Below are 25,091 nucleotides of genomic sequence, written 5' to 3'. Positions count from 1 at the left end.
TGGTCGCCCTGAGTCATTTCTGCTAATTAAAAAGTTTTACACATGAACATATTAATAGCACCTTCAAGAGATAATGAAGCAAAGGCCGCTGCGTTCTACATGGAGCGGGTCGCCCCCTCATGGTCGCCCTTATGTTGACATCACATGACGGAGTTGACAACAAAAACACAAGGTAGTTTGTTAGTAAACAAACTAAAGTCCAGGCGACAGTAAATGCAAAACCACTGGTACTGCTGGAACGAACGAGGACCAGCTGAACAGACATTTTTGAGTTGACTTTTAATTTTAAACTAAATGGAAAAAAATTCAGTGTAAATAATTAATGAACTCGCTGACCCCTCCGATTTCTTGGGAATGGCAGATGTTATTCCATGTGACTGAGCCAATTTACGGTCATGTGCTATTGTATAAAAAATAAATCATATGTAAATATATACATATATAATAATATAGCCACCTTCAGCAAGAAACTTGTGGTCATCTTTGCTCTTCACTAATTGCATTAGATTAATCGAACAGAACTGGGGATCAAGAAAAAAAGGTGGCAAACAACATTGAAATTGCAATTTTATTACTGAAGTGTCAGTATAAAGAAAATGGTCACATGCATTCAATTACAAATTTAATTGTATTTATTTGAAAGGTCATAATGTCATAACTACGCTTAAATATCTCAGCTTATTTAATAACAAACAGCCACTTTTGGCTCTGGTTTGTTTTCCACAAATTCATCTGGAACAGAAAACATAAAAACTTCAAACAACTTCCTCAGAACTTAAAATACTGCATGCGATTAAAAATTAGTAAACACGTTTAATTGATGCCAGAACAAACACAAAACAAGGCACAAAAACATCAGTAAAAGTCAACTGTCAAAAGGTAGTACACTGAAACTAACTGGAAACATCCAACTTACCTGTTAGACAACCAATTGTGCTGCAACATATACAAAAATGTCATTATTAGAGAGTTGTCACAAGTGAAAAAGACAAATTCTCACTCCTCACCACTGTCAACACACGAATAAGGTGGAGATTTTAAGAGCATTTGTTTCTTTTTAGCAGAATCAGTAAAATGGGCAACTTCCACCAGAAATTTTCACACGCCATTTTCATTAGAAACAAATCGTGATCTACAGGTTAAGGTGCTGCACTTTACTCCATTATAAAAATATCACTCTAACAGAATATTTCTCGGTGCACCCTTGATTGGGTGGGAGGAGCCTGTCTAATCATGTGACCCCGCCCTCTTCTGTCAGACTCATTTGTCAGTCATCTTCACTGTTGCGGTCTGCCAGGAAAGGGTGGGCCAAAGCTCTGCAGGCCGAGATGCGATGAGCTGGACTGAAAGTCAAAAATTGCTGTGTGGAAAGGGAAGTGTGTATTTTGAGTACCAGTCATTGAACTCTCTATCCAAATAGGATGAGTAACACTTACAGACAGCAGGTCATTCTCCTCATGAGCGAGACTGGGCAGTAGTTGTTTTGTAGGCTTTTTCTCAGCCCAAGAAGGGCTGTAGCAGACGGGGCTTTCTGTGGGCCAGTCCTCCTCACCCGGCAATCCAATTACCCTGAGTGAGAGAGCAAACATCCAAGACCACAAATGACCACAAAAAGGTGTAGTACATTTTAACTGGGATTCGGAAATGCAAAAGTATTTTGACTCACTCAAAGATCTTTTGCAGCTGTTGGATCTCTGTGAATCCACGAAACAAAGGCCTGCAGAAAAGGTGGGAGAGGAAGATAAAACATCTCAGAATTAGAAAAGTTGTTTGAATTCATCTGTCATTTGGTTAAAGTTTTAAATTAGGCCTATATCAACAGATTGCTTCACATTCAATAAAATCCTTGCTAAATAAAACTATAATTTCTTTAAAAAATATAAATTAAAATCTCACTGAACACAAACTTTGGAGGATACTCTACCAGAAAAAAGTTTTTCAAACAGTAAGATTTTTAGTGTTTTTTTCTCCTCACCAAGCCTGCATTTACCAAAATACAGAAAAAACAGTAACATTTTAACATTTAAACATTTTTTTTTTACTATTTAAGAAAGCTGTTTTCTGTTTGAATATATTTTACAATCTAATTTATTCCTGTGATTTCAAAGCTGAACTTTTAGCATCATTACTCCAGTCACGTAAGCCTTCAGAAATAATTTTAATATTCTGATTTCCTGTTAAAAAACATTACGTATTATTATTATTATGTTGAAAACAGCGGAGTTTAATTTTTTCAGGTTTCTTTGATGAATAGAAAGTTCAGAAGAACACCATTTATTTGAAATAGAATTCTTTTGTAACATTATAAAGGTATTTATCATCACTTTTGATCAATTTAAAACATCCTTGCTAAATAAAAGTATTAATTTCTATAATTTCTTTCCCAAAAAGAAAACTATTCCAAAACTGATTCCAAGTTCTTTAATGGTATAGTGTATTATGTTACAACAGCTTTTTATTTCAGATAAATGCTGATCTTTGGATATTTCTATTCATCAAAGAATCCTAAAACAATATATATATATATATATATATATATATATTCAATTATATTAAAATTTAAATATAATATTATATAATAATAATAATAATAATAATGTTTCTTGAACAGCAAATTTAGCATATTAGAATGATTTATGAAGGGTCATGTGACACTGAAGACTGAAGTAATGATGCAGAAAATTCAGCTTTGATCACAGGAAAAAAAATTACATAATAAATAAATTATTTAAACAGAAAATAGTTATTTTAAATGAAAAACTTATATTTTTTACTGTTTTTGCTGTACTTTGGATCAAATAAATGCAGGCTTGGTGAGCAGAAGAAACTTTCTGTTAAAAGCATTAAAAATCTTACTGTTCAAAAACTTTTGACAGGTAGTGCATGTCTCTCTGAGCTCTGTTTTGCTCTCACCTTAACAGAAAGAGCTCTGCAAAGATGCACCCAGCACTCCACATATCCACTGAAGACATGTAACTGGACTGAAGCAGGACCTCCGGAGCTCTGTACCACAGAGTCACAACCTACACACACACACACACACACACACAAATACATCACATGCAGGAATTCACTAGCACTACACATATTACTATGTAAGTAAATCTGAGCTCCATACACATGGGGTGAGGGCGATATGGTATGTATATATCCTGGCTAAACCGAAGTCTGCAATCTTGACCTCCCCTCGACTGCTCACAAGCACATTGTCTGGCTTCAGGTCCCGGTGAATGACAGTGTTAGTGTGGAGGAAGTCAAGTCCACTGAGCAGCTGACGCATCACATCCTATATGAAGAGAGAAGAAAAATACACAAATCTATGCTCTAGTTTTTAATTTAACCATTACAGTCTGACAATAAGCTACTGCGTTGTCACCAAAGTCCTATGTACATTTAAAGAACTATATCTTCTTTCCTGGGCTATAACGGTGTCAGTGTACAATGAATTTTTGTATCAAAAGCTTTAGCCATGTCTGTACAGAAATTGCTTTTCAAAAAATTAAATTGAAACCCTTCCTAATATGAGATCACAAAATAAGAAGCTTATAAAAACAATAAAAATTCTAAAGCTTTTCAAGTTTATGTAACTATGTATGGCACTTTTTTCATCCTGGTAATTTTAATATATACACTTCCAGTCAAAAGTTTTTGAACAGTAACATTTTTAATGTTATTTAAATAAGTCTCTTCAGTTCACCAAGCCTGCATTTATTTGACTCAAAGCACAGCAAAAACAGTACAGTTTTGAAATATTTTTACTATATTTTTCCTATTTACAATTTGCATATATATTAAAATCTAATTTATTCCTGTGATTTCAAAGCTGAATTTTCATCACTACTCCAGCCACATGATTCTTCAGAAATCATTCTAATATTCTGATTTGCTGCTCAAAAAACTTTATTATAAACTTTATTATTTATTATTATTATTATTATTATTATTATGTTGAAAACAGCTGAGTAGAATTTTTTTTTCAGGTTTCTTTGATGAATAGAAAGTTCAGAAGAACAGCATTTATCTGAAATAGAATTATTTTGTAACATTATAAATGTCTATCATCACTTTTGATGAATTTAAAGCATCCTTGCTAGATAAAAGTATCATTTCTATAATTTCTTTTGTAAAAATAAATGAATAAAATAAATTATACTGACTCCAAGCTTTTGAATGATATAGTGCATAATGTTACAAAAGCTTTTTATTTTAGATAAATGCTGATCTTCGGATATTTATATTCATCAAAAAATCCTGAAAAAAATATTTTAAATACTGATAATAATAACAATAACAATAATAATAAAATGTTTCAGGAACAGTAAATCTGATTTCTGAAGTATCATGTGACACTGGAGTATCACAGGAATAAATTACATTTTAAAATATATTCTAATATTTCAAAATTTTACTGTTTTTGATGTATTTTGGATCAAATAAACGCAGGCTTGGTGAGCAGAAGAGACTTCTTTAAAAAAAAATAAAATAAAAACTTTTGACTGGTGTTACTGTTTATTTTGTGTTCTTGGTCTGTTTTGCATGCTTTCAATTCTATTTAATATGAAGGATTAAGTGCCATGAGAGATGGGGCAAAGTCAAAACCTTGATTTTGTCCCTGGTCAGGCCTTTTTCTGACGCTCTGCTGAGAAATGTGCTCAGATCCTGATCGATATACTCAAACACCAACGTCAGGTCAAACTTCTGGTTGTGCCATCCAGCTGATACATGCAGCAACCTGAGGAGAAGAGCCATAATACTCAAAATGAAAGCTCATTATGCTTTTCAAAACGTATGTAGCATTTTCGACAGTATCCATACTTACTTGACAATGTTCGGGTGGTTGAAGTGCTCTATTTTCCGCAGAAGAGCCACTTCTCGAATAACGAACTGAGGGATGCCAGACTCCGGCTCTTCGGGGATGTTCAGTTTCTTCACCGCTACAAGGCGCTGCTGCCCGCGCCTCTCCCTGGCTTTGTACACTTTCCCGTAGGCGCCCTGGCCGATTTCTGCCAAGATTTCATAATCTGAGTTCTCGCAACAGCTGTCATCCATGTTTAGAAGCAGAACTATCTGTCAGACCGTGTCACTGCAAAAGACAAAAGTCATTTAGTGCTGAATAAACACATAAAGAAAATCGTACAGAGCTTTGTAAAACTCACCGGCACATGCTACTTGGACAGTATGCCTTAAATTAACTGTAAAATTAAATAAGTCAACTAATAACTATATTAATTACACAAACATAGTAGATGTTTGTTGACCTATTAAAAAAAAAATAAGAGGGACATCCCGTTGACATTAAATTTGTTTGTAAACTTTAAAAAAGTTTGCATATCGGCTTACTGAGATTAAAATTTATTTAATCTTACTTGAATTATTCATTGGAGCCTGTATATATGACCTTTCCACTTACTGTCAAGAGACCCAAGTTGAGATGCCATCACTGGTGACATGAGATTTATCAATAACACAGATATATAACGTTATATCTCGCTATAAATTGGTGTTTATAGACAGTTTATCCTAATATCGCGATACGCGCACGCTGTGAAACTTGTTAATATGGCTAAAATATACGCTCGTTCGAAGACGTAAAACTACAGTTAAGTTAAACTTAACTTACCTTTTCTGTCAGTGTCATCCAAAACTTCTAAAGCAGGAAAATGATTGTCTACCAATCCGGATCAATGACACGGATCAATATGCGTTTTTTGCCATGCTTTCAATAAAACCTCGCCACCTGCAGGGGTGTGAGATTTGCATCTGGAAAACCAACCAATGAACAGCTGAGAATTTTTTCTGGATATCCCCCATTTCATGTGAACTATTTAAGAAAATGCATTCTCATGTGAAACGATGTACATCTATACACTGTGAATGTCAGCAAAAATAAATCTGATATTGTATAATTTTAAAAACCCTGCTTATAGTAATACATATACCTTGTAGTGACCTTAGACATATATTTAAATGTAATTTTTAACATTTTTTTAGGCTTGTTTAAGATGATCATTTTTCATTTTAAGAAAACAGATGTTTATCAAAAACAGTATCTGCCATTTTGAGGCTTGACTTTCAGCCACAGTGCCCCCTTGATTTAAACCCAGATACATCCCACACAGTGATTTGTTGGAATTAACATATTTATTCAGTATGCACAAGCATCCATTCTGTATTAATAAGCACACTTACAGGCTTATTTACACCAGTCTGAACACAAAAAGGCAGCAAAACGCACATGGCATCATCATACAGTGTCTCAAATATATCATTTGAGAAAGATGCATGTAATCCCTTTATACAGACCTACAGGCCTGGATCCACAATAATAAATCAAATTTAAGTGCAACTAAAATTTCAGTTCGCAGTTACAAAACACCCACAATATATAGTGGGAAGCATATCTTCTGCTTTTAACACAACAAACCATTCAAAAAGAAGGTTAATGGAAAAAACTCTGCATCATTTTGCAGGTTACTATAAAACCATTTAAATAAATCACCTGAATCTGATTTGTTTCCCTTTTTAAGTGCATTAAAAACTAGATTGGGAATTACTGTATAGCTGAGTTTCAATGTATAGTTGAGCTCAGTAAGGCACTTGGTAAACACAAATACAGTAGTGCATAATTATCAGGCAGTGCAGTCGTTAATTTTTCTGATATCTCTAGGAACGATTATGAACATTACGTGTTACAAATACTTATACTTTCTTCTTGTTATTGCCATTATTGACTCTCTTGGCAAGACCAATGGCATCCAGGTGAAGATTACGTTTCAGGAGGACAGAACCACACGTTAGTGCTCCTGCCAGTGCTCCAGCAAAGCCACACAACATTACATCCTGACCTGTAAGCAAAGTCCAGATTTGAAAGAGAAAGGGGAAAAACCAGAGCACTTTGTCCATTCATTCTTTTTAAACATTAGGTACCATCAGTTAAAACAAAAACATGTAATGCATTTGGAATGCATACAAAAACTCACCCGTGAGGTAGAGGTTTTTAATGGGCGTCTGTGGTCTGATGGTGGCGTTTAATTCAACATCGAATCGAGGAATACCATGATCAATACCATAGAATTCTCCTTTAGGAGCACCAATGTAATGCTGATTTGTGATTGGGGTGCCTGCATCCACATATTCAATCTACAGAGAGAGACAAAGCAAAAATACAAAAAGAGTGTATAATACAAGATGAGAGCAGGACCCCCCTGTTCAGACCCTGTATAGAGAGATCATACCCTGTCCTTGATCTTAGGAAAGATCTCAATCACTGCCTCTAATATGTTATTGATGAACGCCTTCTTCAGCTCCTTATAATCAGTGCTTCTGTTGTTCACTTTATCATCTTTCCACTCTTCAAACCATGCATAGTTAGCAAAGCTAACAACAGTCACAGTGGATTTACCTGTAGGCAAAGCATATTCTGATTTTGATTTAACCACAAACATGATGCATCAAACAAAACAACCCAGCAAGCAATTTTTGGTCTAAAAAACGTATATTAGCCGTTGAAACACAGCCTAGACGTCTAGGCCAAAATAAGGTTGTCATTGGGCTGTCAGTGAAAATTTAATAGACCTCTAAACATAGCCCTAGAATAGACTATAAATATATATATATATATATATATAAATATATAGAAATATAGAAATAAAACCAAACACCTTGTAAACGCTGTTGACTTTGCTTACATGATGAAATATCATATATCTCACAAGTATTTTGCCAAAAAATGACATGTAACTAAATTCAAGATTATTTGGTCTAGAAGTGGGTTACAAATAGCCGGACTATATCGGGTCTATAGTTAAACTAGACGTTGAAATGACGACTATTGCTCGCTGGGAACTGTCAGATATTTTAGTGGAGAACTTTTAAAAACATATTCAACCACATCGCATTTGTACGTTCCTGTTGTGAAATGTGGACAAGCGCGAAACACTTATGATTAGATGGCAAAAATCTTAAAGCATTAGTTCACTTCCAGAATAATTTTTTTTCTGATTATTTACTAACCCCTATGTCATCCAAAATGTTCATGTCTTTTTTTTTCTTCATTCGTAAAGAAATGTTTTTTGAGGAAAAAACTTCAGTATTTCTCTCCATAAAATGGACTTCTATGGTGCCCCCGAGTTTGAACTTCCAAATGTCTTATCTAGCAAAACAATCAGTTATTTTCTAAAAAAAAATTGACAATTTTTAACTGTATTGAACCAGAGTACACAGAGTTCACACAGAGATAGACAAGACGAGCATTTGAGGTTAAAAAGTATATAAATTGTTTTGGGGTTTTTTGGAAAATAAGCAATTGTTTCACTAGATAAGACCCTTCTTTCCTTGATCATTTAGAGCCTTCGAAGCTGCATTAAACAGCATTTTGGAAGTTCAAACTTGAACTTTTCTAAAAAAAAAAAAAAATTTGCAAAAACATAGGAAAGGTCATGCAAAGATAAGTGGGAGTACCGACTCAGTGGTTACAAAGCGAACATGTAAAGAAAGTCAAATGGCCTTTACAAAAGAAGCAATGAAAAAAACAATGTTGAATAATTTTGAAGTTGGAGGAGAAAATTAGATGTTTTTAACCCTACCTTACCTTTCTGAACTAAAGTACAAAGATGAAGAACTAACCACGCGTTAAGCAAAGCAAGCATTTGTGGTTAAAAACTATAGAATTTTTTATTTTGTTTTTTAGAAAATGATTGTTTAGCTAGATAAGACACTTATTCCTCGGCTGGGATTGTGTGGAACCCTTTGAAGCTGCACTGAAACTGCAATTTTGACCTTTAACCTGTTGGCCATCATTAACGTCCACTATAATGGAGAAAAGTCCTTGAATGTTTTCCTCAAAAAATTTCTTTGCGACTGATGAAAGAAAGACATGAGCATCTTGGATGACAGGGGGGGTAAATTATCAGGAATTTTTTATTCTGGAAGGGGACTAATCATTTAAACCCCATTGGTTTATCTTCTCTTTTTTCTCTCTACCTGGACTTCTTTCTGGCCAGGTTGGGTCTTTGGCAGAGGGTGAGGCCACAAATATAAGAGGGGTCTTTTTAGAAGATTCTTCCCTGTCCCCCTTCATGTATCCCTCCAACCTGGAAGAACAGCAAAAATGATCACAAAATGAGAGCAGTGCTGATGTTACAGTGGACGGTGATTTATAAATGAGCATACACTTGCGTACTATTTAGAAAAAGTAGATTGACACTCACAGCTCATCAAAATTGTTCTCAGGGAAGATAAAATAATTGTCTGCTTTTAGGTCCAACTCTTCTTTTGTCCCATTCACACCGATGAAAATACTGAGACCACCATCTCCATGCTGCACCATACTCAACTGTTTCTGGATCGCTGCACAGTAGAATCACAAAAAAACGTCAGTGTAAAGAGGTTTCAACTTTATGTAATAATAATAACAATCTACAATATGAAGTACATCAAGTGGCCCTAAGAGAATCGTCTTCCTAAACACCAGAATCAACATAGGCTCTTTCTCACCAGGCATAGCCTGCACATCTTTGGGCAGGAGACGTTCATAGGTATTGAAGATTCCAGCATCTGAAATCACTATGGGAGCGTGAACATGTACCTCCTCTTGTCCCTTCATAACACTCACACCTGCATCAATGCCAACGAAACAGTCCAGTCATTAAATCCTTGCAAATGTGTTGAAGTCTCATTTAAACTGTATCGACTGTAAACGGGAAGATGTTTGAAGTGTTACCAACAGCCTCTTTAGTGTCACTGAGGAGTATGCGGTTGACAGGCGCTCTAACAAGCACTGCACCTCCTGCTTTCTCAATGATGGGGATCATGTGGTAGGCGATCTCACTCGCACCACCTTTCGGGTACCAGGCACCATTCAAATAGTGGCACATAGGCAAACTGTTCATGGCAAAGCTTGCTTCTTTAGGCATTTTACCTGTTTAAACACAAACAAAAGCTGAAGAAAGTCAGTAGCTGCAAGTTAGTGTATGGTTTATAACTTGAAACACAGAGGGAACAGATGAAACAACACATTTTCAATAAGGTCAGAAAGCTGCATCATCTCACCGTAGGTGCCAAAGATGTAGCACATCACAGCTCTCAGGTCCTTATTCTGTGTGAGCTCATTCACCACATCCGTCAGGCTGCGGGACGCATAGCTGAAGAAGAAAGACAGGCGATTGGCCAGGCCCGTGTGCACCAGGAACTTTGCAAGAGGAATCGGGAGGAGCTTCAGCAGGACCATGAACCACAAGCCATTTGAAAGTTTCTGACAAGCATTAAAAATCAGCGTTACGTTTTGTGTTAAACTCTGTCTTCATAAAAGTCTTTAACATGCCGGTTTCTCCGGTAATAGGCGGAACTAATGCACAAACGGCAATCTCATTGGCTGGAGCCCACCTATTATCGCCACGGTTTTGATTTCAGCAAATCAGTTTAAGTGAACGCAGACCATGTGATTAATATTCATGAACCTAGCAGCTCATTAATCCATAGTGCATTTTATATTGTAATTAGTAGTAGCCCTTAGTAGTAGTTTTGTTATCTTTCCAGTATTATTTTTAGCTTTTTCCCCTTTGTTATAGAAACACTAAATTACAAACATAATAATAATAATAATAATAATATTTTTTTATTTATAATGCACTTTATATTCACACAGAATCTCAAAGTGCTACAAAATTAAAAACAGAAATAAATGTTAGAATTCATTCAAAAGCTTTGCTAAAAAGGTAGGTTTTAAGACCATGTTTAAAAGCATCAAAAGTCTGAGGAGTCCTTAGATCAGGGGTCACCAAATTTGTTCCTGGAGGGCCGGTGTCCTGCAGAGTTTACCTCCAACTTTCCTCAACACACCTGCCTGGAAGTTTCAAGTATACCTAGTAAGACCTTGATTAGCTGGTGCCTACTAGAATGGCTTCAGTCTTTGAGCTGTTCGACTGGAGAAATTTTTGACTCATCCATGCCTTTACCTCCTCTAGGCAGGAAGTCAAGGTGGCAGATGACAGGGCAGCAGCAGTGGATAAATTGGTCTTAAGGTAAGGTTGAGTGTCATCAGCATAGCAATGGAATGATATTCCATGCCGGCTGATGACATGACCAAGGGGGAGCATGTACAAAATAAACAGAATGGGGCCTAGAACTGAGCCCTGAGGGACACCCCAGGTCACTTTATGTGTTAGAGATTTAGCCTCTCCCAAGGAGTCATACTCCGTTCTCCCAGTGAGGTAGGATAAAAACCAGTTGTAAACAGAGTCAGAGAGACTGATGGAATGACGTAAACGATCCACAGTGTTAAATACTGCAGTCAAATCCAGTAGGATGAGGAGAGATCGGGAACCAGCATCCGCTGCCATCAGCAAATCATTCATAACACGGACCAGAGCTGTTTCAGTGCTGTAGCCAGTACGAAAACCAGACTGAAATTGTTGTTTTGTTTTAAATGAGTCTGAAGTTGTACAGCAACTACTTTTTCCAGCACTTTAGAAATAAACAGGAGATTTGAGATGGGCCTGAAATTGGCAAAAACTTCTGGATCTAAAGTGTTTTTTTTAAGGTTTGGTTTGATGACAGCAATTTTCAGTGAGATGGAACATGATCAGCCTGGAGAGAATAACTGATAACCTTAGTGATCAAAGATCTTATGACACAAAGGTTGGATTTCACCAAGGCGGTAGAGAAAGGATCCAGGCCACAGGTAGATGGTTTCATCTTTCTAATTATATCCTCAACCTCATGCTCTGAGATATCAGAAAAACAGCATAGAGGTTGGAGAGCCCCAGGCTGTAAATCGACAGTCGAGACTCGAGGAGTTAGGCAGAAGAGAGCAAACAGTATCTACCTTTTTTCCAAAAAAGGTCATAAAACTGTTGCATCTCTCCTCTGTAGCTTCTAAGTGAGAGTGAACTTGTGGTTTAAGAATTTGATTTATGGTAAAGAAAAGTTGCTTGGAGTTTCCAGGACTATTGTTAATAATACTAGAATAAAACTGTGACCTAGCATCTCTCAAGGACATCGCATAGGCCTTTTGATGCCCTCTGTAGGCCTGCCTGTGAACAGTGAGTCCTGTGACCTTAAGGCACCGTTCAAGGACACGTCCAGCTGTCTTCATCTTTCGCAGTTCACAGGTAAACCATGGGGCTGAACGGGAGAAGATGACTGTTCTAGTTCTGATGGTGGCATGAAGATCCAAGAGACTGCTCAAAGATCTGTTGTAAAAGTAGACCGACTCAGTAACTGAAGAAAAATCAGCAGAATAGTGATGTAGAAGATCTGTAGTCAAGGAGTCCAGGTTGATCTTTTTCAAATTTCTGAAACACATTTGTTGCTTTTCTTTATTTTGAGAACAAGGAAATGGCAGTTCCATTGAAATAACTTAATGGTCAGACACACCCAGATCATACACCAGAAGGTTACTAATGGGGGCAAAGTTTGAGATGATCAAATCCAAAGTGTGTCCTCTAGAATGTGTGGGGACATCAACATGTTGTTGGAGATTAAGACAGTCCAATAATTGCAGACAATCAGCTGCAAAATAACAGGAAGTAGTATCTATATGTGTATTAAAATCTCCAAGCATTAAAATATAACCAGTGGTAGAACAGAGTGTAGTAAGAAAGTCATGAATCTCTGAAATGAACACTGAGTTCAGTTTAGGGGGGTGATAAATGAGAAGTATTGTCATAGAGAAAAGCGGTTTACATTTAAATGCAAGGCATTCAAACGAGGACATTGTAGGCAGAAAGAGGGGGAATAGCTCCAGTTGCTGTCGATATATTACAGCTAAGCCACCACCACGACCAGTAATGCGAGCTTTCTCAAGATAGCTGTAACCGGGAGGACAGGCTTCATTTAATGATGAATAGACCTCTGACCGATGCCTAGACCGAAGTCTAAATCCTTTTCCATGATATGGTCTTGTATAAAGGACGACTTATTTGTAAGGGATTGTGTATTAAACAGTTCTATATTAACTATTGATGGATTGATAACTCTCTGTAGAGGCCGCAGTACACTTGAATCCACTCCGCGTTTTCTATCCTGCTTGGTATAAAACAATCTCCTGTTATTTCCTGGACAATCCAACTTAGCATTGTGAAATCTTGCGATGGTTGCCGGCTTAGTAACACCAAGAGCAATGTTGCTCTGATGACGTGACAGACGTGCAACATCAGTCCAAATTGATGAAATGCTCGAAGCAGAGCAGCCAGGCTGATGGTAAACAAACTTTCGACGGGAACTTCTGTGGATATATCGTGGTCGACGTAGCAGTACAAGTTCTTTAATGGCTGCGATGCACTTTGGAATGGTGTGGTTATTAAAATTCAGCAGCTGCGAGGTGGAGTACTTAAGCCTCAAGCCAGTCGCTGAAAAAGTTCGGCTAGAGCAAGCCATTAGGTAACCAGAGACTGTCAAAACTGTTAAGCACAGCCAGAAAACTGTCCATGACATGATAATGAAGTATAAAATCACCACACCGGGACAGCTGGAAGTTTGCCCGGAGAGTAGTCCTAGTAGTAGCAGCCGACAACAGAAAATCCAGGTATTTATCCACTAATAGACAGCGAATGACGATCAATCGGCCGATACTGAAAGGTTAGCAATAAATAGGTAGACAGTCCTTAAGATTTAGTACCAGTCTGTACATATGTAGGCGACTGTTCAGACAAAGAAGCGAATCCTCCCCCGGGCTCCCACTCACCTGTCATCAATATCAACAATATCCTAAGCATCACCACCAGTCCTAAGTTCAATCAATATAAAAAATATGCATTCATACATGGTTACTCTAAAGTTCTAATTACTAAAGTTTAATGCTAAATTATCATAATGTCATATTATAATGCTTGACTGAATGATGCTAAGTGTACATTTAGATATTTAAAACTAAAAGTAAACTAAAAATTTAATTTAAATTTCATTCATTTAACATATTTAATATTGGGGGCATCCAAGTTTTTTTTACATATTTTTAAAAAAGTAATACAATAGTTACTTTCCCTGGTAATAGGGCTGTCAACGATTAATCACGATTAATTGCATACAAAATAAAAGTATAAGTTTACTTAATATATGTGTGTGTGTACTGTGTGTTATTATCATGTATATATAAATACACACAAATTAATGTGTATATATATATGAGAAATATGTTATTAATATACAAAATGATTTTATTTATATATAATATAAATTATATAAAAATTATAATAAATACATATGCTTGTAAATATTTCTTAAATATATACATGTGTTTGTATTTATATATACATAATAATTATACACAGTACACACACATATATTAGGCAAACTTAAACTTTTATTTTGTATGCAATTAATCGCGATTAATCGTTGACAGCCCTACCTGGTAATTAGTTTTATAATGATGTAACTCAGTTACTATTTGTGTGAAGTAACTAGTAACTATAACTAATCACTTTTTCAAAGTAACATGCCCAACACTGCTAACCAATTTCTAAGTCTAGTCTTTGTAACTAATGCAATGCAATATACTGCATAACTGAATTGTAAGTACAAAAGAAAATTTAATGAAGTTTATGAAGGTGATGCAACTTTATGTGCACGCATGCAGTGTCCTCAATTCCCCTTTAGATCACAATGCCCTTGGATAAGTGGCTGTCTGTGGCTATGATTGTAGGGGAAAGGTCATGCGAACAGCTACATACAGTTATTAGGTTCAAGCAATTGAATGACTAAAACACACTACCATTTAAATGAAAAGCATTTTTTCCTGACTTTTTGATCAAATAAATGCAGCCATTGTGAGCATATGAGACATTAAAAATAATTTAAAAACATCCAGACCGCAAACTTCTGAATGGTACTGTATAAATCTGAATATTTGGTCCATATGATCAGCAGGGACACCCGACAGACAGCTCCTAAACTTACTAAACACTATCCTTGTTTCTTACCTTGGAAAGTCTCACATATTCATCAATGGCTTTTTCCTCCCCTGGGAAGCACTTCTTCAGTTCATCGATGTAGCGCTTTTTTCCACTGTAGATGGGGTATATGCGTCGGTTTTCTGGTGGACCCAGGACCACTTTGTCATACGGGTTATCCAGCGGCTCCCACTGCAGCTGCCCATTGGTCAACTGGTCAATCACACAGCGAAATGGCTTGTGATCCTGTAGTTCCCCAATATAGTGGATACCTGAGTTAGGGGAAAGACATTCAGAATCAGATCAGCACAAACTGGCCTATATATTTGATACTACAAATCATTTGTTTTAATAAGACTCAATAAATGTGCTTATCTGTGCCATAGCAAGACATGACAGGGTTTTAGGCAGATAAATACTGCTTTATCAGGTTGACCCATTGCTGAGGTACAAAAGTCTTTCTCTCACCAACATCAAACTCAAAGCCCTGCTCTGTGAAGGTGTGACAGCATCCTCCAGCCCGGTCATGTTGCTCCAAAACCAGAACCTTTTTACCCACTTTAGCCAATAGGACAGCTATTGCCAGTCCTCCAATCCCACTGCCAACCACTATTGCATCCAAGTCTTGTGGGACCTTACTGGCCAGAAAACCTGGGTGTGGATACAAACGTGGGTGTTGGGAGTTGAACTATTAGGTGTTTCATAGAGAGAAGATAAAAATATTTACTGCAGGAAAAAAGATTTGTGCAAATATGTATGTATGTACACCTTACCTTGTTTCAGGACTTTATTCTTCAGCTTTCGGTCGAGCACCATGGGCTTCAGCGGCTCGCGTGTGTCGATACCAAAAGGATTCGGTCCAGAACTTCCCAACACATATTTAAAGAGAATGGCCACTAAAGCCAAGGAAATTACGCCGACAGCGATCCACATTTTGTAAGGTGCACAGTGTTGTATTGTGCTGACAAGTACTGTAATACAGTAAAACACTTCTTCACACCAGTCCAATATGATATGTTTAGTGTTGACTCCTCCTCCGAGGTGACGCGGACCAATCACAAGGCTTGTTTTTAAATGACGTATTGTTTACGTAGAGAAGGGCAGTTTTAAGCAGTATGTGTTTTATATTATGATATTAGATATTACAACTACTAACACGGAATTAGTTTATCGTTCCGTGTGAAATAATGTCGGATTTTACGGATTTTATTCTAAACGGTTTGTGCTTTCGTCTTATGAATTCCATTCCAATGAACCAGTCGAATAAATGCAACAATCATTTAGCAATAAAAACTCTGAATACTATTTTCTAGTTCTAGTTTTCTGAGAATGTGTATGTAAATGTCTGGGCAATGTTTAAATAATTTATTTTGCCATTGTATTTCATTTTTAAGAAAACAAGTATGTGAAGTAAATTAAGTAGTAAGACTACACGACCTTGTTTAATACAGTACACAAGGTGTATATTTACAGCTTCTTTTACAAACGTAACATACACAGTATGGCATGATATGGCCACTAAGGATAGCCTATTACTCATGACCCTTTTACAGGAAATGACAACAGGTTTAAAGTATGAAGCAAGTTTGGGCATTTACTTGACAAGGAAATCTTCTGTAACATTATTAATGTCGTCATGATCACTTTTTATCAATTTAATACATCCTTGCTGAATAACAATATAATTTACCTTAAAAATTATCACTGGCCCAAAACTTGTGGCTGTGAACTGTGTCTTTTTTCCTGGACAAGATGATTTAAATGTTAAATAACTTGTTTTGCAGCTTTCATTTAAGTGTCTACGTAATAACTGATCTTCCTAAATTGAGCAACCTAAGTGTCATAATACACAAACCGAGTATTCAATACTCATTTGCTAACATTAAAGGGTTATTTCTACCCAAAAATAAAAATTACCCCATGCTTTACTCACCCTCAAGCCATTCTAGGTGTATATGATTTGTTTCTTTCAGATGAATACAATCAGAATTATATTTAAAAAAAAAAAAAAAAAAAAAAAAAAAAAAGTCCTGGTTCTTCCGATGTTTATAATGGTAATGAATGGGCATTGAGATTTTGAAGCCCAAAAAGCACATCCATCCATCATAAAAAAGTGCTCCACATGTCTCCGGTTAATAAAGACCTTCTGAAGTGAATTGATGCATTTGTGTAAGAAAAATATCCATATTTAAAACTTTATAAGCTGCAACCTCTAGCTTCCTCTAACTGTGTGAGTGGCGTTCCAGCAGAAGACGTAGGCAGAGTTTTGTTTTTTTGGTGTATTGTTTACCATTGTTATGAAGTTTTATTCTTATTTCAGCTGGTCACATTATTACAAAGCTTGTTTAAAACCATACATACATACATACATACAGTGTGTTAGCATTTCTGATTGCTATTGTCTGAAGCTTATCTTATGAATTTTTAGTTTTGGCATGTTGAGAATGTTGTGAAATTTGTATTCAAATGATTGGGCTTTTTTGCCAACAAATGTCATCATTTTGGCTTTTTAAGAGAACAAGTTTAGAATAGAATTAATATAATATTATATATATATATATATATATATATAATAAAATAGAACATCAAACAGAATGGGACGCAACAGCCTTGTTGTATACAGTACACAAGGTGCAAATTTATGGCTTCATTTACAAGCATAACATACATAGCGTAATACATGATCACTATCGATAGCCTATTACAACTCACAACTCATTCGCTGGTAGGTTTAAAGTGTAAAGATAACTGTCTAAATACAAGCAATAAAAGTGACCTAGTTACTTCTTTTAGGTCTGTGTCACTGAGGTGGAGAGCATGGAATCTCACAGATCCTCTTCTCTTTCCTCAAGCAAGAGACGTCCCCCATTTTTCTCCCTTTAAGATAACACAGTCTTCACCATGCAAAGGATTTTCAACCTTATAGTCATCTGGAGTAGACTCCCATCTAAAATAATGATTAAAGTATCTGTTACATACAGTAAATGAGGTCAAGAACAGATTTATACAATTCAAAAAATCAATTTGTTTGATATTTGTCACAACTAAATACAAGAAGATGATTTTAAGAATGATTTAAAAATGATACTTGCAGGTTGAGGCTGTTGTTTAAGAGGCTGTTGTCCACCCAAAGCCACACACCCTCCGTCTGGCTGTCGGTCAGGCCAATCCAGTGATAGTCATTTTTACCACTTACTCTATTAGAGAGAAATTCCTACAACACAGAAGAAAGTGCTTTTGTCTTTGTTGTGCATAATGAAACCCAACATGTATTTTTTTTTTTTTTTGTAAACTATGAGTGTCTCATTATCATTAATTGCCACACCGCTTCTAATCTATACCTGTTCGTCTGTATTGTTGACAATGACCAGGTCTCCACCCAGATCCTGACAGCGTTGTCTGCTGGTGTTCCAGTCCAAGACATCAGTGGAGAAAACATAGAATCTGCCCTGTGCTCTGATCCACTTCTCTTTTAAATCTGCATAGACAGTTTACAGTTGAGCTCAAAAGTTTACACCCTCTTTTCCCTGGTGAAAAAAACTGCATATGCTGGTAGGTATGTTTTGATGCTGGTTTAAGATGGTCTTTAGCTGGTCTATGCTGGTTTATGCTGGTCCTTTGCTGGTTTATTGCTGGTCAAGGACCAGCATAAACCAGCTGAGGACCATCTTAAACTAGCATCAAAACATACCTAACCAGCATCCCAGCATCAAAACATACCTACCAGCATATGCTGGTTTTTTCACCAGGGTTCAGAATCTGCAAAATGTTCATTATTTTACCAAAATAAGAGGGATCAAACAAAATGTATGTTTTTGTGTTAGGACTGACCTGAATAAGATATTTCACATAAAAGATGTTTACATATATTCCCTTGTTGTGTTCTTACCTGAATGATCCACAGCTGTGTTTTTGTTTGTTTAGTTTTTTTTTACACTGAGGACAACTGAAGGACTCATATGCAAATATTACAGAAGGTTCAAACACTCACTGATGCTCCAGAAGAAAAAAAACATGCATTCAGAGCCAGGGGTGAAAACTTTTGAACAGAATGAAGATGTGTACATTTTTCTTATTTTGCCTAAATATCATATTTTTGCATTTAGTACTGCCCTTCAGAAGCTACAGAAGATTCTTACATGTTTCCCAGAAGACAAAATAAGTTAAATTTTACAGATTTTGAAAGGGGAATGTAAATGTTTGACCTTAACTGTAGCTAGTGTTAATAAAGATGTACAGGAAGTGTATACACATTACAAAAAAATCATGTGAGTATGTGGTTAAGATGAAGATTGAAACCAGATAGCTGAGAAAAACAATGAAGTATCTACAAAAGTGGTGCAGAACTGTATTTAATATTGCGTACTTCTGCTTGATTAAATAAATAATGTTACTAATCAAATTCTGACTTAAGAAATATATAATGACAAGTATAAATGAAACACACAGTGTGTAACTGAACTACAGCAGGGCTGTCACTTATCTGACGATCGGCCCATATTTTTTTTTACTTTTTTCCTATTTATGAATAATCATATGACATGAATTTACTGTACCTGAACAGTAGTTTGGCACACTGTGGTTTTTAATTTTCATGGAGTTTACTTTCACGACTGGTTGAGCATCTAAAGGTAATCCTGTGGAAAAAGCCAAACTGGTAATAATTAAAAGGCAATGTGCCTGCACAGCTTAGATTAGGAGAAATGATTATTTACCTGAATTTAAGCAGTTTCCTATTGGTTCACAATACAGATTTGCATTTTTGGTGATATCTGTAAACCATTGTGGTGCAGAGAAAAAAAATAATATCTAAAACCCCACTGAAAAATCTGAAAATGTTTTAAAACTTTATTTAAACCTGGAAATAAATGGAAAGTGCAATGCAAAATTGTAATTCACAAAATAAAATAAAATAAAATAAAATAAAATAAAATTTAACTCACACAGGTATGCCAACACCCCATTTGCCAACAGTGACATGAAGAGGAGAACAGAGAATTTCTTGAGCATTGGTTTACAAAGGTGCCCTGCAAAGGCAAATATAAGGACTTGTATAACAAGCCGTAAAAGATGGATTTTCATAAAATCAGTGAGATGTCCCTGCGATGTCTACAACATAATATCTAAAATATAACTTCAAGACATTATATAATCAATAATTGCACAGACATAATTACACAAACAATATATATAATAATAATATTCGGAACAATTTTAGATTACATATTACTTTGTTCATCCGTTGTGTTTCTCAAATGTAAGTCACTTCTAAGCATTCGCAAAGAGAATGCACAAGTAAGCCGTTTTAGTCAGAGCCTTAATGTGGCTGCATAACAAATAATTGACAAAGAAGAATTAGAGGTATTAATGTACAGTACAGATTCAGGATAAAGATTGTTTAGTTAGTAATGGCAAGAAACACACACTTACTCTCATCTTTATCCGCTGATGTCAGTTTGGGTTCTGATAAATAGCTGAGATAAACATTTTCAGCCATCTTTTGTCTGAAGAGAGATTGTTTTTTAGCAGTGATAAGAGAGAACTGAGGGACTCTAGTTTCATGAGACAAAATACTCATGAAGAACGACACATTTCTGAGGGTTTCATTTAACCACATCGACCAAATAACGGTACATGCAAAATTTCCAGGCAGCTGGTTATTAGTGGTGTTGGTTATGTTTTCAAACATGTCGTGATACTTAGCATACCTTTAAAGTTGGTATTATTTTCCTAAGTTGTTGCTTTTTATTAGTTTGCAATGACTCCAAAATCCTTGGGCAATGATTTATAGTACAAGTTTATTTCTTAGGATAAAGCCATTGAGATGAAAAATACAATACAGTAAGATAAACAGCAATATACACATTATAATTAATTATAAGACAAAAATGTTGGTGTATTAAAAATATATGCCATCTAGAAAAGAACATTTTAGAAATACATTTATTGCTATGGAAGTTAGACCATAAGGAGGATTAATATGTATAACAGCATGATTTAAAACAAAACAAAACAGGCTGTTTAAGGAACTTACTGTAATGTGGTTAGTTATAATTAAAAATTCAAAAAGGGGAACCTGTAATTATTCACTTGGCTTACTAGTGCTAATAAATTGTTTAATGAACCTTAATGTTTACAAATGGTGCTGCAAAGACATTCATATTTGTTGAAGTGTCCAAATGCATTTTAGCCTACTGTAGATGCCATAGCTGACGGCTTTTTACACTACATTTACGTATGTATGTGTGTTGCATGTCATTAGAACTTAAAGTTCCTAACATTTTTTTTAAACTATGATTAAATGAAAAACAAATGAGAAACTAAGAAAAAAATGATATTTCAGTAGATTCCCATATCAAACATGACATAATATAGAAATGTGAAAACAGGTAAACAAGAAAGAATATCAAATTCATCAAACTGCTATATTTAAATGAGTGCACAGTGAAACAAAAAGTCAACCGTAAAAAAAAGTAGGTCTATTGAAGGCATGGGATCTCACAAATGCTCCTCTCCTCTCTCAAGCATGAAATTTGTTCTTGTGTATTTCCTTTAAGTACAGCACAGTTGTCTTTGGGATTCAGATTTGACCAGTTCCCATCCTCATTCCCAGCCCAGTAGAGTTTAGATTCACCGGTAACACATAGTCTCTGAGCTAGAAATTCCTGCATTACAAACACGATATATTGATATATCATAATATTCAGTTAAATATTTATTATAAAATTATTTGTGCATAGTTTTATCAATTAAAAAGTGTATTACACTATGTGGCAATTTTGCCTTGGTGTTGTATTTACAAACACACACTGTGGGTTTTCACACCTGTACCCACTTCTCTCAAATTTGTTCCTCTTTGAAAACCATGCATAACACAAAGTTACACACCTTCTCCTCTGTATTGTTGATAATGACCAGATGTCCACCCAGAGTCTGACAATAGTCTCTGCTGGAGCTCCAGGTCTTGTTGTGACTGGAGAAAACATAAAATCTGCCGTTGCCCTTATACCACTGCTCCGGCAAATCTACAGAGACAGTTTTGTATGTTTATCAAGAGGAAACACACTTGTGTGTCTGCGTTTCAGGCTTGTGGTTTAGCTAGAAACACATGTATAGGTTTAAAAAAAAAAGCTGAAAGCCTGCACAACTGCACTTTTACATACATAAATGTGTTTCTATGATATTTTGGAATGACTCACTGGTAAAACACAAGAACAGACATACAGCAAGTCTTAAAGAGAATGCGCATGTTGAAAAACTAAACTTAGCTTGACCTGGGCAGTAGTTTATTGAGCTCCAGTCCTCATCATATGTGCAGACTGGACTACCTTGATCATGGTCTGAATAGTGGTGTGAGGAATTAAGAAAAACAAAGATATTGTCAGTTAATTATCATATAAAATTTGAGCAGATAGAGATGAATGATTTACCTGAATTGGAGCAGTTTGTTGCTGGCTCACAATGCAACGACATATCAGTGAAATCTGCAAAAGACACAACAGTAAAATTAAACAAAAAGTGTAAAAGCTAGTACAAATATACCTCTGTATGCAGTTACTGAGGGTGCAAAAAAGCAATGCATATTACGAATCAAAAATTACGTTTTGATATTTTTACGGTAGGAAATTTACAAAATATGTTCATGGAACACGATCTTTACTTAATATCCTAATGATTTTTGGCGTAAAAGAAAAATCTGTAATTTTGACCCATACAATGTATTGTTGGGTATTGCTACAAATATATCTGTGCTACTTAAAATACTCACACAGGTATGTCAGCACCCCATTAACCAGCAGAGACAGGATGAGGAGAACAGCAAGAACCTTGGCACAGATATGTCTGCATTGCTTCTCTTTGGCAGATTTCCTCACTACAAAATAAAATTCATGTTTAAAACCAATTATAGAAAATTCTATAAAAATGATTTTAATTCAGAATAAAGCATCGGACGCCCTTTGTACCAAAAAAAGAATTCTTTAAAAACCAAAAATAGTTAATACATGTCTAAACATAACAATCATTTGCATTTTAAGCAGATGCTATGTTTCAATATACACTGCCATGGTGGAAATAGGTGACTTTTTAAAGAACTCTAGTTAATTTAATCTAGTTAAGCTCCAGTGTGGATCCAGAACACTTAAGAAGAGATGATGCCAACCCCACAGAGGACTTCAGATGATGCCAACCCTGAAAACATACAGCACTACCGAATTCTGCTACTAATTTATAGTGTTCTTTGTCTGTTTGATTACGTCATTAATTGATCTTTACCACACATCTCTGCCATATGTGCATCAAGCTACTACTACATATATTGTAAAAATGTCAATTTGGTGTAAAGCTGCTTTGCAACGATATGTATCGTGAAAAGCGCTATACAAATAAATTTGAATTGAATTGAATTGAATTAATTTACCGCGATTTTCCCGGTAAAATGCCCTAAAGAAAGGTAGGCTATTACACAAAACGACATATCTATCTGTGATAGTGTTAATTAACGTGATAAATATTAAATATAGGCTATACATTAGCTTCGTCTCACTTCAGAGACCGCATTTGAAGGGTTCATTTAAGAAAAGTAGCTGTCAAATTGCTAAGTAAAAAGGAAATTACAGCATTTTACACCTCGCAATGAATAACAGTTAATTTTCTTACAGTTAATTTTCTTACATAAGACATCCCTGGTGTATGCACCCTACAAATGCGACCTCCGGAGGACAAAATGATTTGACAACGGTTGCTATGGTTACTTCCTTAATATACAGTAGGGCTGTTCGATTCCGAAAATGTTGGAATCTGTTCCGATTCCTGGTTTTGGAATCGATAGGATTCGATTCCAAGAATCGAAAATTAACAATTGCACAAAATTAACAAACTGGACACTGAAACAAAATTACAAGATCATTAACAACAACACTAGGGTTGGTGGTTTATCTGTCAGTCAGACGCGCGCACTCTCAGCCATTTATCTGTGCTCTCTGCGCTTTCCTTCAGAACTATCACAGGCTGATAGAAAGCTTAAAAATAGCATTTTATTTAAGATGAAAATAGGATGAAGACCCTCTGTTCTGTTGTGCAGCGCTCATGTGGACACTATAAGCCAGTCCCACAGTAAAATAACTTCTGAATCATTTTTCAACTGGTTCTTTATAACGATCTATCCGAAAGAACCTTTTCGTGGAAACGAATCCGACTGCATCATCAAACTCAAACGTGCTCATTACCGACTCTTTCCATTCGGTTTATTTTCGTGAGTTGACGTTCAGCGACGTTTGATGACAGCAGCCGAGATACGCAGCCTTCGTATGATGAAGCCGTTCGCTCATATTTAAGCTTTGTTAAACCGAAAACGGCTCTGAATGGGGAGTCGATTCCCCCTGACAAAATCGATTCCAACTTTAGGAATCGACTCTCGATTCCCAACGCCTCGGAATCGATTCTTTTTGGAATCGATTCCCAGCCCTAATATACAGTTCTCAAACTTTTTGTGTGGGTGTGCAACGGACCTAAACGCTGATAAAAATTAGCCTATATACAAACAATACAAGCTTTTAGCAGCCTCGGTCGTATCTTTAACCTCATCTGGAGGTCAAGAATGTGCTAAACACTTTTAAGCCTAAGTGTATAATTAATTATTATCAAGGAAGAAAAGAACCAAGTACTTACTTTCAAATGAATCCTTTTTCTTCCAGTTGGTGTTGGCATAAATATGATCAGACATGTCATGTTTGCCCATACTGTCGAACAGAGAAGTGTGCAACACAAAGTGGTGAAGAGCGCTGATCTGTGGGTGTCAGTGAAGTCACACTAATGCTAACCAAATGTCATTTCCTGTCAAGAGTATTGGATATGATGCAGGCAGATTTTCCAGGTATGTTGTTTGATATATTAACATTGTTTTTTGTTGTTGTTTTTTGTTTTGTTTTGTCCTCCTTGGTGAAAAAACAGCATATGCTAGTAGGTATGTTTTGATGGTGGGATGCTGTTTTGATGCTGGTTTAAACTGGTCCTTTGCTGGTTTTTGCTGGTCCTTTGCTGGTTTATGCTGGTCATGTCGCTGGTAAAGGACCAGCACAAACCAGCAAAGGACCAGCTTATACCAGCATCAAAACATACCTAACCAGCATATGCTGTTTTTTTCACCAGGGCTGTATGTCTATGTATGTGTAGTCAAAACCCAAGTCCATGTGCATTGATGCT

General features: G+C 36.0%; 3 protein-coding genes across 4 annotated transcripts; all 3 read right to left on the bottom strand.

Annotated features, from left to right (window-relative positions):
• Positions 1 to 678: 678 nt before the first annotated feature.
• On the bottom strand, positions 679 to 5,729 carry cdk21 (cyclin-dependent kinase 21). Its single transcript, XM_051106181.1, has 8 exons — positions 5,621 to 5,729; positions 4,820 to 5,083; positions 4,600 to 4,732; positions 3,119 to 3,286; positions 2,914 to 3,023; positions 1,667 to 1,717; positions 1,437 to 1,569; positions 679 to 1,360 (listed from the first exon to the last, which is right to left on the bottom strand). Exons 2-8 carry the CDS (start codon positions 5,047 to 5,049, stop codon positions 1,268 to 1,270), a joined length of 918 nt encoding a protein of 305 aa, XP_050962138.1. The 5' UTR covers positions 5,050 to 5,083; positions 5,621 to 5,729; the 3' UTR covers positions 679 to 1,267.
• A 399-nt stretch (positions 5,730 to 6,128) lies between these two features.
• LOC127163562 (all-trans-retinol 13,14-reductase-like) lies at positions 6,129 to 15,919 on the bottom strand. The gene is made up of 11 exons (XM_051106837.1): positions 15,662 to 15,919; positions 15,357 to 15,539; positions 14,919 to 15,160; positions 10,051 to 10,252; positions 9,722 to 9,919; positions 9,496 to 9,615; positions 9,210 to 9,348; positions 8,983 to 9,092; positions 7,236 to 7,402; positions 6,981 to 7,140; positions 6,129 to 6,845 (listed from the first exon to the last, which is right to left on the bottom strand). Exons 1-11 carry the CDS (start codon positions 15,819 to 15,821, stop codon positions 6,700 to 6,702), a joined length of 1,827 nt encoding a protein of 608 aa, XP_050962794.1. The 5' UTR covers positions 15,822 to 15,919; the 3' UTR covers positions 6,129 to 6,699.
• A 1,372-nt stretch (positions 15,920 to 17,291) lies between these two features.
• On the bottom strand, positions 17,292 to 24,699 carry LOC127158559 (C-type lectin domain family 6 member A-like). 2 transcript variants are annotated; one of them, XM_051101643.1, is made up of 7 exons: positions 20,319 to 21,370; positions 19,832 to 19,915; positions 19,604 to 19,660; positions 19,445 to 19,525; positions 18,230 to 18,366; positions 17,977 to 18,102; positions 17,292 to 17,835 (listed from the first exon to the last, which is right to left on the bottom strand). In XM_051101643.1, the coding sequence occupies exons 1-7, from the start codon at positions 20,575 to 20,577 to the stop codon at positions 17,815 to 17,817; spliced, it is 765 nt and encodes a 254-aa protein (XP_050957600.1). In that variant the 5' UTR covers positions 20,578 to 21,370; the 3' UTR covers positions 17,292 to 17,814. The 2 variants fall into 2 exon arrangements, with proteins under 2 accessions (XP_050957600.1, XP_050957606.1); XM_051101649.1 differs by lacking the exons at positions 17,292 to 17,835; positions 17,977 to 18,102; positions 18,230 to 18,366; positions 19,445 to 19,525; positions 19,604 to 19,660 and adding exons at positions 21,777 to 21,913; positions 22,163 to 22,228; positions 22,319 to 22,372; positions 22,657 to 22,761; positions 24,558 to 24,699 and having other exon boundaries at positions 20,319 to 21,553.
• Positions 24,700 to 25,091: the final 392 nt, after the last annotated feature.

This window comes from Labeo rohita, chromosome 3 (assembly GCF_022985175.1).
Source record: "Labeo rohita strain BAU-BD-2019 chromosome 3, IGBB_LRoh.1.0, whole genome shotgun sequence".
In the NCBI taxonomy this organism is placed as follows: Eukaryota; Metazoa; Chordata; class Actinopteri; order Cypriniformes; family Cyprinidae; genus Labeo; species Labeo rohita.
Note: the sequence above shows the minus strand (reverse complement) of the source record. Positions and strands in the feature narration are given on the sequence as shown.

Coding starts and splice junctions, on each gene's coding strand:
- cdk21 (XM_051106181.1), bottom strand. CDS start 5,049: ATGGATGACAGCTGTTGCGAGAACTCAGATTATGAAATCTTGGCAGAA. Junction 3,287..4,599: donor TGACCAGGGACAAAATCAAG/GTTTTGACTTTG, acceptor CTCTTCATATAG/GATGTGATGCGTCAGCTGCT. Junction 1,718..2,913: donor GCAGAGCTCTTTCTGTTAAG/GTGAGAGCAAAA, acceptor CCTTTTCTGCAG/GCCTTTGTTTCGTGGATTCA.
- LOC127158559 (XM_051101643.1), bottom strand. CDS start 20,577: ATGTTTGAAAACATAACCAACACCACTAATAACCAGCTGCCTGGAAAT. Junction 19,661..19,831: donor TGGGGTGTTGGCATACCTGT/GTGAGTTAAATT, acceptor AATGGTTTACAG/ATATCACCAAAAATGCAAAT. Junction 17,836..17,976: donor ACAACAGCCTCAACCTGCAA/GTATCATTTTTA, acceptor TCATTATTTTAG/ATGGGAGTCTACTCCAGATG.
- LOC127163562 (XM_051106837.1), bottom strand. CDS start 15,821: ATGTGGATCGCTGTCGGCGTAATTTCCTTGGCTTTAGTGGCCATTCTC. Junction 9,616..9,721: donor TGACACTAAAGAGGCTGTTG/GTAACACTTCAA, acceptor GCATTGATGCAG/GTGTGAGTGTTATGAAGGGA. Junction 9,093..9,209: donor GAGAACAATTTTGATGAGCT/GTGAGTGTCAAT, acceptor CTGTTCTTCCAG/GTTGGAGGGATACATGAAGG.